Source organism: Monodelphis domestica, chromosome 5, assembly GCF_027887165.1.
Source record: "Monodelphis domestica isolate mMonDom1 chromosome 5, mMonDom1.pri, whole genome shotgun sequence".
Classification (NCBI taxonomy): domain Eukaryota; kingdom Metazoa; phylum Chordata; class Mammalia; order Didelphimorphia; family Didelphidae; genus Monodelphis; species Monodelphis domestica.
Window position 1 is genome coordinate 102,896,421 of NC_077231.1, and position 19,332 is coordinate 102,915,752.

The following is a 19,332-nucleotide window of genomic DNA, read 5'->3' on the forward strand; positions in this document are numbered from 1 at the left end:
TGTTTTCCTCAGTTTCCTTATTTGTAAAATGAGTTAGAGAAGGAAATGGCAAATGACTTCAGTATATCTGTCAATAAACCCCCCAGTGGGAACCCAAAGAATCAGACCCAATTGAACAACGGTAACAAATGCATTAGTACTGAGGCATTAGCTCAGCTCAGGGCAGTGGAAAGAGCCAGGAGCCCTGTTTCAAGTTCTTTTATAGTACATGGGGAAAAGCAATAGCTCTGGAGTCAGAGGTCCTGGGTTCAAACCCTGACTCTACCATTGTGTGGTCTTGAACCTCAGTCTCTCTGGGCTTTAGTTTCCTTATTTGTACAATGAAGAGGCTGGACTAGAGAGCCTCAAAGGTTCTTTCTGGCTCAAAAACTATGATTCTGGGGGCAGCTGGGTAGCTCAGTGGATTGAGAGCCAGACCTAGAGATGGGAGGTCCTAGGTTCAAATCTGGCCTCAGCCATTTCCTAGCTATGTGACCCTGGGCAAGTCACTTGACCCCCATTGCCTAGCCCTTACCATTCTTCTGCCTTGGAGCTAATACACAGTATTGACTCCAAGACGGAAGGTAAGGGTTTAAAAAAAAAAACAAAACTACGATTCTACTGTGTGTCATGTGGCAAGTCATTTGCCCTCTCTGATCTTCCCTTTACCCATTTGTAAAATGAGGGGGTAGGACTAGATGATTTCTCAGGCCTTAGAACCCATGATCCCATGAGTCAAAAAACCTTTTATTTGGTTATTTGAAATGTTTTCATATAATAATCTATAATTTATACTTCTTTTGAAAAGTGTTCATATCCTTTGACAATTTCTGTATTAGAGAATGGCTCCTTGTCATGTATTTATATCAACTCCTTGTATTTCTTGAATATCAGTCTTTTATCTGTGAGATTTGACGCAAGAATTTTTTTGGACCTTTTTCTTATTCTGTCGGCTTTGATTCTGTTCTTGGAAAGCTTTTAATTATGCCTAATTAAAACTGTCTCCTTTGTCTTTTATGATCAGCGTTATCACTTATTTCCCATCATTGTGAAAAGGGCCGGTTTTTGTTCCCCTCTAATTTTTATGATGTAACTTTTTATCTTTAGGTCACACATCCTGTGGAGTTTATATTAGTATATGATTGGAGATGCTTGTCTAAATCTAATTTCTGCCCAATTGTTTCCAGTTTCAATGGCATTTTGAAATGGTCCTAATTGTAGGGTTGTGAGCTAAACGAGTATCCAGACTAGGGATAGGACAGGGTAGGGGCTACTAAGCCCTGGGCAAGGGGGAGAGGACTCTCTAATGCCCGAGGGTCCTTTAGCCGCTTCTGTCTGTGTCTTCCTTGACGGTGTGCCCTCTGCCTGCACTTGGTTCGAGTGTGTTAGCATGCTGGTGATCCTCCTCAACTGTGTCACTCTGGGCATGTATCAACCCTGTGAGGACATGGACTGTCTGTCTGACCGCTGCAAGATCCTGCAGGTAAGGCAGCCTCCTGGGCCCACTTCATCACTGGACACTGCTTCTGGGAACCAGGGTCTGGCATGGATGTCGCCCCCACATGGGACCTTATGGGGTGGGGGATAAATCACAGTCTTGAGGAAGAGATTCACCATTCTAGTTGGGAATGATGAACCCATGAGAGCCAGAGCCTGTGTACGGGAGACAGTGTTGGAGACCAGAATGGTCTGGGAAAGGGGCAGAGGATGTACCTGGGCCCCCGCAAACTGACTAGAACCCCACGAAACTCTGGAGTTGATTATTCTAGCCTCCCCCTCCACCCCACTAGTGAGGAAAGCACGGATCATGATCCTGAGCATGCAGATGAGTCTGGCACAGTCAGCCTTGTCTCTTACTGGGAGTGGGGCTCCCACATCCCTCTCCTCTCCATCTCCTGAGCCAAGGTCCACTTCCCCTCACTCATGCCTCTGCCTTGCTCATCTTCTCCCTCTCACCCTTCACCCTGCAGGTATTTGATGACTTCATCTTCATCTTCTTTGCCATGGAGATGGTGCTGAAGATGGTGGCCCTGGGGATTTTCGGCAGGAAGTGTTATCTGGGGGACACCTGGAATCGACTGGATTTCTTCATTGTGATGGCCGGGTAGGTCTCAGGGCTACTGGTCCTTCTGCCTGGGAAGAGATGGTGGTTGGGGTTTGGGAGGAGGAGAAAGGCAAGGCCTTCCTTGATCCTTACCCTTTCTGGGTTAGTATGGAATGAATATTCGGTCAGGGGCTGGTGAGGAGAGTCAAGCCCTATGGCTCCTTTGGTTCTTGCCCCATGGCAGTGTGGGGAGGGGGTAGATCATGTTAGGACATAGAATTAAACCAACAAAATATAGGTCAAACCTACCACGCATTAGCTGGTTCCAGGAAGATATGACTTTAGGTGAAATGATGTTATTGGGGCAGTTAGTACCATTAAAAAATGCTTGAACCATGTTATTGTGAATTGACATGATACAGATCCTTACCCAAGGGAATTTATTTATTCTATTCTGGTTGGATTCAAAGAATGCTTTGATGTTCCAGTCCAGACCAGGTACACTCTGGGAAGGGAAGGGTAGGTAGATAACCATTCCTGTGAAAAAGAGATGGGATGATCACACATGTATGCCCTAGATCAAGTTGCTTGCCATCTCAGGGAGGGCATGGGAGGGAATTTTGAAATTCTAAATATGGTCACGTAGAGTAGAAGACTCAAAGTGAATCTGAGTTGTCTTCAGGCACTTGAGGGGTGGTCATGTGAAGAAGATATTTCTCTTGTTATTCTTGGTCCTGGAAGGAAGAACTAAGACCAATGGAGAAAACTTGAGAAGAGACTGAGTTAGGTTGGTGTCAGGCAGAACTTCCTATAACACTCAGAGCTATCCCAAATTGAATGAGTCTTCTCCTTAGGTGGTGAGTTATCCATCACTCCAAGATCTTCAAGTATTTTTCAGAGGTTTTGTAGAGGGGATCCTGGCTCAAATTCTGGTTCTAGATGATAATCCTGAGTTAGGAGAGACCTCAGAAAACTTCTAGCCCTTTTGTAGATGAGGAAACTGAGGCCAGGTCTCAGAGAAAGTGACTCTCCCAGTCACACAAATAGTTTTAAGTGACAGAGTGAAGGATGGTGATATCTGAGACTTGTCAATGAAATCCAGGAGGTTTCCAAATTGGTATTGTCAGAAAATATATAAACTTATTTAGTGATTGATTCTAGATGAGAAGGGATTTGCTTAAGTCCAAAAGGATGCTACACTTGACCTCAGGACACCTGAGTTCAAATCTTGCCTCTTTACTGTGTGTTCTTGGGCTAATCACTTCACTTCTCTCTGAGCCTCTGTTTATTCATATAAAAATTGGTGATAATACAACATATGCTCTCTTTCTCAAAGGACAATTGTGAGGAAAATGCATAGACTAATAAATCCTCAAGGATTATAGGACTGTGACTTATCATCTGGTAACAGCCAGAGCCCCATCTTTGTTCTGCCTCTTTGTGGACTCACAGAATGTCTGTTCTAGCTGGGAGGGACCTTGGAGATAATCCTGTCCAATACTAGGACGATTATTTAACTAAGGTCCAGAAGAGGGGACTTGTTCAAAGTCACACGTAAGTGAAGCAACTGGTTATTTTTGTTGGAGGGTCCGTGTAGGCCAATCCAAAGCTCAGCTGTAGCAGCAGGTCATTGATCCAGTTTCTGAGGGGCAGGAGGTATTTCATCTAAGGGAAATTCCACGATAGCCAGGCTTCCAATAAAGAAACTTTAGAAAAGTTAACCATTTTTATAGAAATCTTAAAAAAATATTTCCCCACTTCCCTGCCTTAGTAGACAGATTATACAGAACCCAGGCTTGATCATTCAGAACCATCGCTGCTATGAATGTCCATGGTTGCATTGTCTAAGTTAACATAGTGAATCTTCACAGGGTGTTTGAACTGTCCACTAGCACAACTAGAACTGAGTTATTGACCAGCAGAGCTGGGCGTCTTTGTCTATCAGTTTGTGGCCACACTGAATGGCCCCAGCCCGATGGGGTGTTTCTTTTGTTTGTTTCTTTTTGTGTTGAGGTTTCTTCTGTCTCTTCCTTAGCCATCAGCTGTCAGTGCTTGCTGCCCTGAACAGGACCCTTTCAAGCAGGCAGTCTCTCTCAATGCTTTTAATCTTCAGTGTACTCTAAGGTAGAGGCCTAAAGGTTGCTAGGGGAAACCAGAAAATTAAGTGTGTTACATTTGATATATAATGAACCTCCCTTCTCCTATGGAGTAAAGTGCATGGGCTTTATTATAGCTCTTTTTCTGATCACTCAGATCTTTCTCCTTTGCTTTTCTTTTTTAAAAACAATAACAAAAAACCCCACATTTAGAAGGTAGCTTAAAAATAATGGAGCACAGTTTCCTCATTTTACATAAGGGAAACTGAGGCAAAGAGAATTAAACTCAGGGAGTCAGCAAGTGTTTTTGAAATACTTAATATGTGCCAGGAGTTGTATTGAGTATTGGCTTATAAAGAAAGGCAAAATGCAGTTCCTGCCCTCAAAGAGTTCATAGTCTAATGAAGAAACAACATGCATATAATTAGGGATACAGAAGAGATGGAAGGTAACCTCAGGAGGGAAGTCCAGAGTCGCTTGGGGCTGGGGTGTGGGAGTCCTCTTGCAGAAGGTGGGATTTGAGCTGAGTGTTAAAGGAAGTCAGGAAGACCAGAGGTGGAGATGAGGAGGGATGAGAGACAGCTAGTGCAAAGACAGAGATGGGAGATGGAGGATAATGGGTGAGGAACAACAAAGAAGTCAGCATAGCCAAGAGGAACATGTTAAAGGACTGGAAGGGCAGGATGCGCCCAGGATGTCAAAAACTTCAGAAGCTGGGATTGGCTTTTGTTCCCAGGGGTACCAGAAGCCACTGCAATTTACTTGGGGATTCGCTGGGATTTAGGAAAATCACTGACAACTGAGTTGAGGAGAGGAAAGAGAAGCAGGGGAGACCAGTTGGAAGGTTGTTGTAAGAGGCCAAGTGAAAGGTGATGGGGCTGACTTTAACCCATGCCATCCTCTGACACCAAACCGAGCACTCCCCTCTCCCACCCTTGACCACTATGGAGTCCATTCCATATTTCAATCACATTCCTCATAACAATGCCCCTGGTGGTGCAGGGGATTGCAGTGATAGCATTTTACAGATGAGGCTACTGAGATTTGGGGAAGGTAAGTGACTTGTCCAGGATGGCACAGCTAATAGTGTCCGAGCGGCCAATTTTAAGTTGAACCAATTCTAAGACCAGAATGCCTTGCTGCATGAGCCCAACCTTCTCATTTTGTAGATGAAAGTAGGTAGAAGTTGCCCAAGGGATTGGAGGGCTGCTAGGTGGTGCAGTGGAGAGAGCATCAGGTCTGGAGTCAAGAAGAAATGCGTCAGGCATCTACTAGCTGTGTGACCCTAGACAAGTCCCCTAAAGCTCTTTGCCTGAGTTTCCTCTTTTGGAAAATGAGCTGGAGAAGGAAATGGCAAACCATTCCAGTATCTCTGCCAAGAAAACCCCGTGAGGGGTTATGGGGAGTCAAACACAACTGAAACAACTGAACAGCAGCAACAACAATAGGAAACTCCCTCCAGGGGTGCAGGGGGGTACCTTCTCAGCCATCCTGAGACTCAGACAGTTACTCAGGGCACAGAGAGATTAAATGATGTCCTCAGGGTTACACAGCCAGTCCGTGCCATAGGCAGGACTTGAACTTCTGGCTCCAAGGTCAACTTTCTGCCTATGGATGCACCCCAGCATCTTTTAGACACTTCTAAGGCCACATAGAAAACTAGGGGGACGGAGAACTCCCGGGGGAGCCCTAGGCCTCCTTTGTCTGGTTTTTGGCAGTCCACATACCAAACTAGATATTTCTAATTGAGCTTGTCCAAAAGGGAAATGCTCTTTCCCCCCAAAGCCTCCCCTCTTTTCAGCTCCTCTGACTGTGGAACACCCCACCCTCCTGCCAAGCCCCTGGGCTAATAGCCTCAAGGTCCTCCCTTGCCCAACCCGGCTCCTCCCTCCTCCCTTTCACTCCATTCCCCCCATCTGACCTCTTCTCTGCATTGGCGCAGCCCAAGTTCTCCTGGCCTCTCCCTTAGACTAAGGACCAAACTAGCCTCCTAACGGGTCCCCCGACCTCCCCCTCAGCCACCAAATACTTTTCTTTCAGCATGATCTGTCTATGCCACTCTCCTACTCTCTCCACTGTTGCCTCCAGGACAAAATGTAAACTCTCTTTATTAAGATCTCTCTTTCTAGACTCATTATCCATTCCGGAGGCAGCTGGTGCCTCTGAACTGGCATCAGGAAGCCTGTGGCAAATCTCTTAATCTTTGTTTGCCTCAGTTTCCTCAATCATAGAATGGGGATAATAGTACCTACCTTGTAGGTTTCTTGTGAGGTTCAAATAAGATAATATTTGTTTTTTGAAAGTACTTAGCACAGTGCCTGGCACATAGTAGACTTTAAAAAACCTCTTACTTTCTGTCTTTTTTTTAAACAATATTTCATTTGATCATTTCCAAACATTATTCATTAGAGACAAAGATCATTTTCTTTTCCTCCCCCCCCCCACCTCTCCCATAGCCGACACCTTACTTTCTGTCTTAGTAACAACTCTAAGGCAGAAGGGTAAGGACTGGGCAAATGTGACTTGCCCAGAGATGTATGAGGTCAAATTTGAACCCAGGTCCTCCAAATTCCAGGCCTGGTATTCTATCCACTGTGCCACCTAGTTGCCCCACATAGTAGGCTTTATATAATTTTTTATTTCCTTTCTCTTTCCTTGTTCCCATTATACCCCCTTTCTATATTCTGATTCCGCTAAACCAGATTTCCTTCTTCCTTACATATAACATTATCTCTCATCTCTGTGCCTTTGTACTGACTGGGTCCCATGCCTGGAATGTTCCCCCTCTTCCCTTCCACTTCATAGACTCTCTCTCTTTCTTTGAAAAGCAGTTCATGTACCACCGTCTACATGAAGCCTTCCCAGATTCCTCCATACTGCTAGTGCCCCCATCAACAATGTTGTATTTCACCACTGTTCATTTATTCAGTATATGCGTATCCCTGATTATCTTTCTTAATTAGATCTATTTTCTAAAACCCTTCCCTTCTCTCTTAGACTGATACTAAGTATTGGTGCCAAGGCAGAAGAGTGGTAAAGGCTAGGCAATGGGAGTTAAGTGATTTGCTCAGGATCACCCACCTAGGAAGTGTCTGAGGTCAGATTTGAACACAGGACCTTCTGTTTCCAGGTCTGGTGATCTATTTACTGAACCACCTAGCTGCCCCTTCAGTATACTTGCCAACAGATAAGATACATTGCCTAACTCTTTGAAGGGCAGAGTTTGTTTTGTTTTTGTCTTTGGATCACCAGCCTCAGCACACAGTAGGTGCTTCACCTCTTTGTTGGCTGGCTCCATGAATGACTCAACTGAGTCTGGGAAAGTTTCTCCTTGCTCTTCTGTGCGTCCTTGAAAGGTTCTGAGTGTGCCCGGTGCTAAGATAGTTGGCAGAAAGCTCATCTCCTGGGCAGATGATTTATTTATAAGGAACACTCATCGATGATTTGGTCTTCATCTGAAAACCTTCCTCGAATGCCTGCTGGGTGCCTGGCACTGTCTCGCCTGGCCTTCGAAGAAAAGCGAAGCATTGCATCTTACTTCATCATTAGTCATAAATGTCAGATGTCAGGGCTGGGAGGAACCTTAGCAGTCACCTCACTCAACCCCTTTATTTTACAAAGGAGGAAAGTATGGTTGCAAAGAGGCCAGCTGACCCTACTGGAGGTCACAACACTCATCCACTCTATATAGAATCAAGCAATTAATGGGATGGGGCAGCTGGGTGGCTCAGTAGATTGAGAGCCAGGCCTAAAGATGGGAGGTCCCGGGTTCAAATCTGGCATCAGACACTTCCTAGCTGGGTGATCCTGGGCAAATCACTTAACCCCTATTGCCTAGCTCTTCTGCCTTAGAACCAGTATTGATTCTAAGATGGAATATGAGGGTTTTTTTTTAATGAGGCTATGGGTTGATCAAAGGTGATAGGGACCTCAAGATTATCTAGGGTCATTTCCTTATTTTGGGAGGCCAGATCACAACTCCTGACTCCATAGCTTGGTTTCCAACAAATGAAGTTGGCAGAAGTTTAACCACTGAATGAATGGGGAGTGGTAGTCACTGTCTTTACAAACTCTTAGTCTGCTTTTTTTTTTAACCCTTACCTTCTGTCTTAGTAACACCTCTAAGACAGAAGGTCAAGGGCTAAGGAAACAGAGTTAAGTGACTTGCCCAGGGTTACATAGCTAGGAAGAATCTGAGATAAGATTTAAACTCAAGTCCTCCTGATTCCAGGTTTGACTCTCTATCCACTGATATAACTAGCTGCCCATCATATAAGAGAACTGGGTTTGGAATCTGAGGACCTGGGTGCAAATCCCAGCACTCTTGTTTACTAGTTGTATGACCCTAGGCAGGCCACTTCCTTTTTTATTTTATTTTTTTCAGTTACATGTAAAAGCGATTTTTGACAGTTGTCTTTTGACATTTTAGAATTTACATTTTACCTTTCATTGTTCATGTATGTACCAATGCACCCTATCCCCATTTTCTCCATCTTCTGTATTTGGTTTTTCCCATTGATACGGATGCCTTCCAGGCACTCCAAGGATGCCTGGAGTTTTTAGCCACGGAAGAGTAGATCTGCTGCCTCAGCAGGTTCTAAAATGGCTACACCACCTGGCACAGAAGGTATTCAGGGGCCAATGAATTAGTCAAATGTGACGGCCACAGCATCCATGAAGAAAACGGGTACCAGGGGAAGTTGGGAATCTGATTGGGGAGAGCCTGGAGGACTGCTAAAAGGGTGAAAAGGAGGACCCCACTGTTCTCTAAATGCTAGTGATTTGCCCAAGGTCACACAGTTGGTAAGGAGGAGAGATCCAAATCCAATGCTCTTTCTACCTACCTCAGGGACATTTGGAGAACCCAGTGGAGCAGCCCATGTTTTAGGAAAAGAAGTGGTTCTTAGGATCATTTTGTTTTTATCCTGTTTTAAGGTTAGGTAAAAGAGGATGAGAACAGTCATGGGGTGATTTGTGTTCCCTTGGAGAAGAGCACAAGGGAAGAGCCTGGCAAACATCTATGTGGAAGTGACTGGGAGCTTCAGAGGGACAGGGGACAACTGAGTCAGGACTCAGGAGTCTCCATGTGACTTTTGGTCATCATATCTCCCCATGCCTGAGAAAGTCTGAAAGATCCCAAAGAAGTGTCCACTGGCTAAGATGCCCTACTCAGGCTGCAATTCCTCCAAACCTGAGGCTACTCTGTCCTCCTGTTGCTTTCTTCTCTTGCCCTGATCTCCTTTGTGTTCCACAAAACTCTATGGGCCTCCTCCTCCCTTCCAGAAGAACCAATCATCTGCCACTCCCCACCTGCAACCCCTTCTTCTTGCTTTCCTTCTAATCTCTCCTTCCCCTGACCCTAACCCCCTTAAAACCTGCCATGCCATAAGGACCTTCAGGAGTCTGTACATTTTATGGTCAATGTGCTATTACCTGAGCAACAGGAACCGATGTTTCCCAGAATGCTTTTTCCATTTCCTGCTGGCCATGCCACATACCCAAGCACCCCACCCCAATCAGCCAACTCTCCAAATCTTAGAGTTTCAGGGCCCTCTTGAATTCATCCAATATAGCCTTCCACCTCATTTAAGACCATTAGCTATAATATCCCTCACTGCTATCATTTGAATACTTGGGGTGAGGGGAAGTTCACTACCTCACAAAATAGTTCATTTTTTTTTTTTTGGCATGGGATAAGCCTGATCTACTCCTTGTAGTGAACATAAATCCACTTCCCTTGAAATTTTCCACTTCCCTACTTTGCACTTGGTTGTTCCTCTTTACCATACCTGGAAGGTTCTCCCCTCATCAATTAATGTATTCAGCCATTCATCTGTCTTATCTCTTCATTCATCTATCCATCCATCCAAATCTATGTATCTATGTATCTATGTATCTATCTATGTATCTATCTATCTATGTATCTATCTATCTATCTATCTATCTATCTATCTATCTATCTATCTATGTATATATGTATCTGTCTGTCTATCTATCTATCTATCTATCTATCTATCTATCTATCTATCTATCTATCTATATCTCTGTTGGAAGACACTGCTTCTCTTATTCCTGTCTTTTAACACATACTGGACAGGTTACTTCAGGTCTTTAGATCTCATTTTCTTTATCTCTTAAGTGGAAATAACAGTGCTGGCACTCCTCATCTCCCAGAGTGGTGAGGAAAGTGCTTTGGAGAAGATCCAAAGGTAATGGAAGCTGGGCTCCCAAGTGTCCCTCTTTCCATTCTCCTGTCCTCCTGCCCTATGTTCATGGGGGAGGGATATAGAGTCATGGAATTCGAGCTTGAAGGGACCTTGATAACCAGATAGTCCAACCCTCTCATATTAGAGAAGAGGAACCTCAGACCCCAAGAGGAGACCACCATGTAGGGAGTAATGGCAAAACAGGAACTCAAACCTGTGCTTTTTCTGCTGTGTCTGTTGATATGGTTTCCTCCAAGGTGACCCTCCCCTTCCCCTGAGCTGTGGATCAGACAGTTTCCTGGTGTAACAAACCCCACCAGAAGCCCAGAGTCCTCCTCACCCCAGGGATAGTTATTTGGGCTCCTCTGTCTTTTCTTGACTTTATTGATGGTCACAGCAGCAGCTGAGAGAGGACCAGCTTCTCATGCCCTTTTCAGCAGACAGTTCCTTGCCAAAGAACACGACTTGGAGTTGGGTTCAAGTTTGGCCAGCATTTCTAAGTGTCTACATGCACCAGACTCTGTGCTCAGGCCAGGAGAAATAAATTTCAAGCTCCAAAGGGACCCTGTTCTCTTCTGTTCTCTGGGGGAGACGACAGGCATATGTATAAGTATAGACTGAATAAATACAAAATAAATGCAAAGTGCTTTGGGGAAATAGCCCTAACGGTTGGGGGGTGGGGAGGACAACTAGGTAAGACTTATTAGAGCAGGTAGCAATTGGTCAGGGCCTTGAGGGATTCTCTAGTGAAGAGAGGAGGGGAGAGAGCATTTCAGAGGCCCAGAGTTAGGAAAGAGTAGTGTTTGTGAGGAACAGAAAGAAGCCTGCTTTGGCTGGACCATAGATTATAGGAAAGAGAAGTAAGTAAAAGGAAAGTAAAAATGAGGCTCGAAAAAGGGGTTGGGGTCAAGATGGCAAAGGCTTTACAAATCAAATATAGAAGTTTTTTATTTTATTTGAGTAATAGGGAGCTATGGGGGTTCATTGAGTGGAGCAGTGACATAGTCAGACCTGCACATAAGGAAAATCATTTTGGTGCTTGCCAGCTGAATAACCCTGGGTGAGTCACAGTCTAGGTAGATGGCATGGTACAGGGGAAAGTGTGCTGGATCAGGAGTCAGTGGATCTAGTTTGGATCTCACCTCTGCTAATGTGACCTTGGTCAAGTCCCTTTTTCTGGACCAAAATTTTTTCATTTGCAAAATGATTGGATTGCATTGTCTCAAACATCAGCCCCAGTTTTAAATAATTATCAGCAACAAGCATTATAAAGTTCACAAAGTTCTTTATTCAATATTATTCTATGGGATCCTCACAACAGTTCTGTGAGATAGATATCCCCCCACTCACAGCTGAGAAACTGAGGCAGAGGTTAAGTGGTGCCTCTAGGCTCATGTAGCTAGGAAGTATCTGAGTCTGGATTGCCACCCAGATGCCTGTCCCCCTCCCAGCCTTTGGGAAGCAGCTTCACCTTCATAATTGCTCAGGGGGAGGGAGCTGGGTGGCTCAGTGGATTGAGAGACAGGAGGTCCTGGGTTCAAATTTGGCCTCAGATACTTTCTAGCTGTGTGACCCTGGGCAAGTCACTCAGCCCCTACTCTCTAGTCCTGACCACCCTTCTGCCTTGGAACCAATATACAGTATTGATTCTGAGATGGAAGGTGAGTGTTAAAAAAAACAAACACAACCCTGATTATGGCTGCAGAAGTTCTTGCCCGGATAGCCAAACTCCTGGAGACAAGCCTCTGGGTGTTCTGGTTCTGATACCAGATGCCCAGGCTATCCGGAAGCCTTCCCAGCTTAGTGGGGCCTGCCCAGGCTCGTGCCCAGCTGGCGCGGTCCCTGAGAGTCCAGGTCACCTCCATGCTGCAGTGAGGCGGACCTCCGTATCGGCAATACCTGTCAGTTATTATTAATCCTGAGATTTCTCCTAGATTGGAAATAGATTTTTCTAAAGTGACTGGCTACAGGCCATCCCCAACCCCTAAAAAAAGCTCCTTTTAAAAGCTTTCACAAATCAATATGGATCTAACATTAATGAAATCCCCTCCCCCAGCGTAGGACACAATGTTTCCTAGACAGAACAGTTAAGTGACTGAATGGAAGCAATGTGGGCCCCAGTCCTGACTCTTCCACTTACTAGTATGTGACCTTGGACAAGAAAAATGAGGCAACAATCCCAGGGCCATATGCCTGGATGGGCTGAGGTGAGAGTTCAACAGGATGCTATTGTGAAATTGCACGGCAAACTGTAAAGTGCTGTCCCCAGCTGAGTGATATACCACTCACTGTAGGCATCTAAGCAGATGTGATTGATCATGGATCTGGTTCATCCCAGGTGGTGGCCAGTGCTTGAAGGGTACAATGATAAGAGCAGAGCTTGAGGGCTCTGGAGTAGTATCAGAGCTATTGGTTTTCATTGGGTTATAAGTCCTGCCTCTCTGCCTCCTATTCTCATGACACTCATGGGCATATCTAAAGGCTTCCCAAGGTTGTCTCCATTGGAGTGGGAGAGCCCAGGGACTGAAGGATGAATCAATAAACATTTATTTATTTAAAAGCCCTTATCTTCTGTTTTAGAATCAATACTGGGTATTGGTTCCAAGGTAGAGGGCTAGGCAGTGGGAGTTAAGTGACTTGCCCAGGGTCACACAGATAGGAAGTGTCTGAGGCCAGATTTGAACCCAGGACCTCCTGTCTCTAGGCCTGACTCTCTATCAACTGAGTCACTCAGCTATTCCCCAGAACAAAGTTTTTTTTTTTAATGCATATAATAAAATACATAGGATTAAAAGGAAACTAATTATCTTGAAATACTGTTATCAAAGTATTAGAGAAACAAGTCCAGAGACCCCAAGATAAGAATCTCTGACTGGAGAGAGAAGAGAGCCTATGATGGAGCCTTGAAGAACATTCACAGGTAGGGGAGGAGAGAGGGAGAAGGAGCAATCAGACTAGTAAGGAGAGAGCCAGGGAGAGGGTGAGACTACAAAAACCCTGACAGGACAGAGTAGAAGAAGAAGGTCAACTGCATTAAATGAAACTGAGAGGTTGAGAATGAGGGTACAGGAAAGCTTTCACATCTAGTCATTGAGACTTCACTGTTCCCTTTGGAGAAAGTTGTTTTTACTGAAGTGATAAGGCTAGAAACCAGATTGCAAAGGTTTGTGGGATGAGAAGAGGAAATGAAGGTGGCATGTGTAGACAGATTTTTCAAGGAGTTTGATTGAGAAAGAGATGGGAGATATTGGATGATTGCCTGAGGAGATGGTAGCATCTAATGAAAATTTATTAAGGATGGAGGAGGCCACAGGGAAGGAAATTGTAGAGAGAGAATGAAGATGTGATAGCAAGAGGATGATGTAATCTGCTGGACAAGATGTCTAGGGATGGAAACAATGGTACATTACATGGCTTGATCTAGGAAAAGGGAAGGACCACTCCTTTGTGAGACACTGGAGAAAAGGATGAAGGAGCCATGGCTCAGTAATGTCTAGGCGTTTGGAAGTAAAGAGAGTGGAAGAAGATGGAACTCCTGCTGAATGGCCTCCATTTTCTCAGAAAAGTAAAAAGTGAGGTTCTCAAGAGAGAGAGAGAGAGAGAGAGAGAGAGAGAGAGAGAGAGAGAGAGAGAGAGGGAGAGAGATGGAGGGAGGGAGAGAGAAAGGGAGGGAGGGAGGGAGATAGAGAGAGAGAGGGAGAGAGGGAGGGAGATAGAAAGAGAGGGAGAGCCTTCTCTAATCCTCCCCACCTATTTGTGACCTCTCTCCTAAGCTACCTTGTAATTAACTGCTTGGTATTTAACTTTTATTTATACTGTTATTTGTGTGTATGTATGTGTGTGTGTGTGTGTAGTGTGTGTTTGTTTGTGTATGCATGCATGCATGTATGTATGTATGTATGTAGTATGTGTGTGTGCCAATCAAAGGTGGATGAGGTTGAGCACTGCCAAATCCTTTTGGATAGATATAGGGGAACTTATACCTATCTACCCTGCCATACCCTTGCCATTAAGCTTGGGTTGGAGGAGGAGTTAATCATAGGCCACATGCTTTAGAACTGGAAACTCTTGGAATACTCAGTATCAGAGATAAGAGGGAGCTCAGAATTAGAATGTCAGAGCTGGAAGAGAACTTAGAATGTGAAATACCAGTGCTAGGAGAAAGCTTAGAATATGGAATTTCAGAGCTGGGAATGAACTTGCTTCCCTGGCCACCTTCCCAGAGAATCAGCATACTGGTAGAACACACAGAAACCATCCCATAATTGAATGTTTTGGGAGGGACTCCTACAGGATAACTGGCCCTCCCTGTATCCTGAAGCATTATCGATGCTCTGAAAAGTCAGTGCTTTCCAAAAGCAATGGTATGGTGGGCCAGTCTTTTATCCACCAGAAAGAGTCATTCCCCTCTACTTCAATGCCTCTGAATAATCAATATCACTTCTAATAGCTACTAGGAAGATGACACAGTAGTAGGATGCAATTCACCTGCTCTCTGCTTTTCCATTCCTTTTCCTAACTCCCCATGGTAATTGGGGTAGGGATTAGACATATTCTGCTTAGCCCCAGAAGGCAGAACTGGGACCTATGTGTGCCAAAAGACAAGGCTTGTCTGTTGGGCTGGGAAGCTAGGTTTTGAGTCTCTGTCAGGGCTAGAAGTTCAATGGCCATTCATGGGACTATTTCCAGCACTGATTGGACAGAAGTTCTCTTTCTGGCTTGGGTTGTTGGCTTCTCTTAAAAAAGCCTAATATGTTCTCCTTACAAATCACAGCAGCACACTCTATGGGTGCCAGATTTGGTGTAGTCAACCAATCAGCTTTAGCTCCTCTGTAGGTCTGAACTCTTGAGCTCAAGCAATCCACCAGCCTCATTCTGGAGAATGGCAATGGCAGAGATGACAAGGATACACCATTATGCCTGCTTCAGCTATAATTTTAACACAACAGAGATGAAAAACAGGCTAGCCTAGTCAAAGACTGAAAAGTTCCAGGTTCCAAAGGTCTGCCTTCTGGGAAAGTTAGGGAGTTATTAATAGAAATAGAAAAATAAATCAATATTAGCTCATTCTTTCCCCCAGGTGGCCTGGAGTCACCAAACTGAACTATCATGAAGTATACCCAGTATGGGCTACATAACTCCAGCAATAGTCAGTGCAGCTCCTGAGCACAAGTAAAGACATACCTGCAAGACAATGAGAACAAAGGCTTATCTCTAAAGCAGAGATTCTTAAACTGATAACTGTAGTTCAATAGAATTGGTTTCTATTGTAATCCTATATAATTTATTTGATGCATTTAAAAATATAATTCTGAGAAGGGGTCCATAGGGTTCACCAGAATAACTGCCACAGGGTTCCAGGACACAAAAAAGTAAAGAAACTTTCATCCAAAGAAAATGAGTAACAAAATATTGCAATAGTAAAGAAGAGGCTTCACAGAGAAATAGGAGACTTTGCTTTTAAATTCCATCTCTTTGGGTGGAAGAGAAGAGAAGCCTGATTACTTTCTCAGATCTTTAGAGAGAGACACTATTTCTTCCACAAAGTTTCTTCAACAGGGTCATAATCCTAAATGGGTGACTCTATGGCCAAGGGCAGTCTTTATCCTCTGATAACTACTGCTCTCTTCCTCTTTGTTCCTCCAAAGGCAGGCAGGGACAAATGACAAATGCTGTTACTATTTGCTGCTTAGGTATTGTTTGCTAGCCTCCTTCTCACTTCGCTCCCAGCTGCTGCTACTTCTATTGGAGAAGGGGAGACCTGCTTTCTCCCTCCTGTCTCTTTTCTCTCATTCATTCAGCCCCCAAAGTCTCATTGGTTCACAACTTCACAAGCTTTCCCCCAAATCCCACTGCAGTTCAAATCAAGAGTCTTCCAGTGAAAGCCCAAACTATATTTCACAAGAGGCTATGCAGTTAGTCCCTAGAGAAGTGCCCAGCCTATGAAGAAGGTTTGACATCCCTTTCAGGGATTTACAATTTTGCAATCCGTTGCAAAATCAGCTGCAGTATTCTTGACATCTTAAAAAATACAGCAAAGCATCAAATGTGTATCAGGACATAACAAAGCAAAGATGATCAACTCAGAACCCCAAGAAATCATAATAAAGTACTCTGCTCAGAATATATGCATCAGTCAATCATTCAAAGCATCAATGCCAGACATCATGCTAAGCTCAGAGGATAAAAAGAAAGAAAACATAAACAAACTCAGGAGGCTCAGAGTATGATGAGGGAAACACCATGCAAACAATGTATACAAACATATTTATATCTATATAATTGTTGTGGTTCAGTTGTTCAGTCCTGCCTGACTCTTTGTGGCCCCATGGGCCATAGTGTCCATTGGGTTTTCTTGGCAAAGATACTAGAGTGATTTACCATTTCCTTCTCCAGTGGATCAGAGCAAACAGGGTTAAATGATTTGCCCAGTGTCACACAACTGAGGCTGGATTTGAACCAAGGTTTTTTCCTGACTCTAGACCTAGTGCTCTGTCCATTGGGCTGCCTGACCGCTCAAATGACTACTTGCTAGGGATGTCTTCAGAAAGGATTTCTGCCTCTTGTTCCACATGGATCAGGTGATCTCCAAGGGTCCTCCCAGCTATGATATTGCCATTTTTTTATGTTACCATTTTGAAGGTCTCTCCCAATTCTGACTTTCTCTGTTGTAAGAGCCCTCCTAGGTCTGATGTTTGACATTCTAGCATTTGATATTCTATATTTCTCCAATCTCCGATATTCTATGCTCTCAGATTAACCTCCCCCTCCACTCCAACTTGCTTTGACAATTCTTATTCTAACATTTTCTGTTCTAAGGCCACTTCAAGTTCTGAAATTTTATGATTCTATTACATCCCAGTGAGCTAGCTTGAGGACCATGAGAAGTTAATTAAGTCCCATTCAGCAGACCTTAATTGAGCTTCTGTTTGGATGACTTTACTGTACACAGGTAAATCTAAACTCAAGTACTAATGATTTCCAGGACTTCAGCAGTCACTGCTTTTAGTGATAATGGGAGCAGAGTTTCATTATCTTTAGATGAACAGCCTGGGGGAATTGAGAGAATGTGCTTAAGCAGATAGCAATGCAGAGTTCTAGACCCAGCTCTTCCATTAACCCTTTGTTAGCATGTCACAGCCCCTCCCTTAGATCTCAGTTTCATTCTCCATAAAATGAGGGGATTGAAAGAATTTTAAAATTCCTTCTAGCTGAAAAAGTCTGAGTTAGTGGCACTAGAGGGTTCTTTTGATCCTGGGTCTCTTCCTTATTGACATGCCAAGGTACTGACATTCTCCTTCCTGCTTTGTTCTTCGCTGTGGTAAGACACTGTCCCCAGAAGGCCCTTGTGAATCTTCATGTTCATTAAAGTATGACTACTTTGGTTGTCAGAGGTTCAGAACTGGTAGGCACCTATGAGATGATCTATCCAATCCTCTCATTTTACAGATGAGGTAGCTAAGATCTAGACAAGTTTAGGGGTCTCTGTGATATATGTGGCAGATCTGTGTAACCTCTATTTATTTACCTATAAAATGGGGACAGTGCTGTTGTGAGGATCAAAGAAAACATAGGATCATATTTAGAGATGGAAGAAACCTTGAAGGCAATCTAGTCCAGCCTCGTCATTTTGAACCAGAGAGAGTAAGGAACTTATCTAAGGTTACATAGGTATATGTATGAAAGTATTTTATAGATAGTTTCACCTGCTAGGTCAGACCTGGAAGGTTTGTCTTACTATTTTCTTTTTCAATGGAATGGAAGCTCCTTGAGGAACCGATTAAGTCCAGTTCAGCAGACAACGTTACTGTACACAGGTAAATCTAAATCTTTGATCCCCACAATAGCACAGGGAAAGATTATTGTCTCCGTTTTATAGGTAAATAAATTGAGTCACACAGTCAAAAGCTATTTCATTTTCATCTCGGTATTCCAAGGACCTACCACACCAGAACACAGTCCTTAATAAATGTTGATTTGCATTGTTCTAATATCATTGTTAAAGGAGTGCTTTGTAAAGAATCCCAGCTGCAGGCTCAGAAGAGGTAGGCTCAAATCTCACTCTGAATCTCCTTTCTGTTTGTTCCTCTGTAAAATAAGGGGATTGAACAGGACGGCCAGGCATCCAGCTTTACTCTGCTCTGTCCAGAGTACCACACTGCTCTTCCCTGCCGACTGCTCCACTTTGTCCCTTTCCCATGGGACATTTAGGCCTGCAGACAGGTTCTTTCTGAATTCCAAGGAATGGGAGCAGGGGCTCTGGGCTCCCATTCAGCCAGACTCCCCTTGGGGAGAAGTCAGGCAAGAAATGATGATTTTAATACCAAATTACTTACCCAATTAGGCATTCTAGATCTGGCAGACTGTGGTGGGGGCTTCCTCCCCCTCTTTAAACTCCAAGGTCTTTTAGTAGTTGAAGCTTCACAATGAAGTAATTGTGTAATTAGTAATTAAATTCTCCCTCCTAAGAGTAATGTATTACTAGTTGTGCACGTGTGTGTGTACGTGTGTGTGTACGTGTGTGTATGTGTGTGTTGATCTGTGAGCTTGCATAGCTATCTTCTTTCTGAGCTGTCCTAAATGCCATGTGAGTATATTAAAAGAAAATGAAGAGGAGAAAGCTCCCCCCTCATCTGTGTGGGTCTTTGCTGAGTCCCCTCCCTCCAGTTGTCTTATATGTATTTTGTTTCAGCTCCTTGACAATAAGAATTGTTCCATTCCTTGTATTTATATCCCCCAGGCTTAGCAGAGACACTGTTGTGGGAGCCTAATAATTGCTTGTTTGGTGTATTTCTATGGGTAGAACTTAGCTCCCCAATGGAATGTAAGCCTCTTGAGGACAGGGGCTGGTTCACTTCCACCTCTCTATCCCCAAGGCTTAGCAGAATGCCTGGTGTGCAGTAGATACTTAATGATGGGAGGATGTTGCTCTATTTAGATATTTACTAATGTCTCCCTTAATTGCAAGCTAGTTGAGGGCCAAGCCTGCTTCCTGTTGACTTTCATC

General features: G+C 44.0%; 1 protein-coding gene across 3 annotated transcripts in view; it reads left to right on the forward strand.

The window, feature by feature from the left end:
- The first annotated feature begins 800 nt into the window (after nt 1-800).
- CACNA1I (calcium voltage-gated channel subunit alpha1 I) overlaps nt 801-19,332 on the forward strand; it is a 172,792-nt gene continuing 154,260 nt past the window's right edge. For all 3 annotated transcript variants that reach the window (XM_056798972.1, XM_056798973.1, XM_056798974.1), the window contains exons 1-2: nt 801-1,462; nt 1,950-2,083. In XM_056798972.1, the coding sequence (XP_056654950.1) occupies nt 1,286-1,462; nt 1,950-2,083 (311 nt within the window). In that variant the 5' untranslated portion in view covers nt 801-1,285. The remainder of the gene's footprint in view (nt 1,463-1,949; nt 2,084-19,332) is intronic.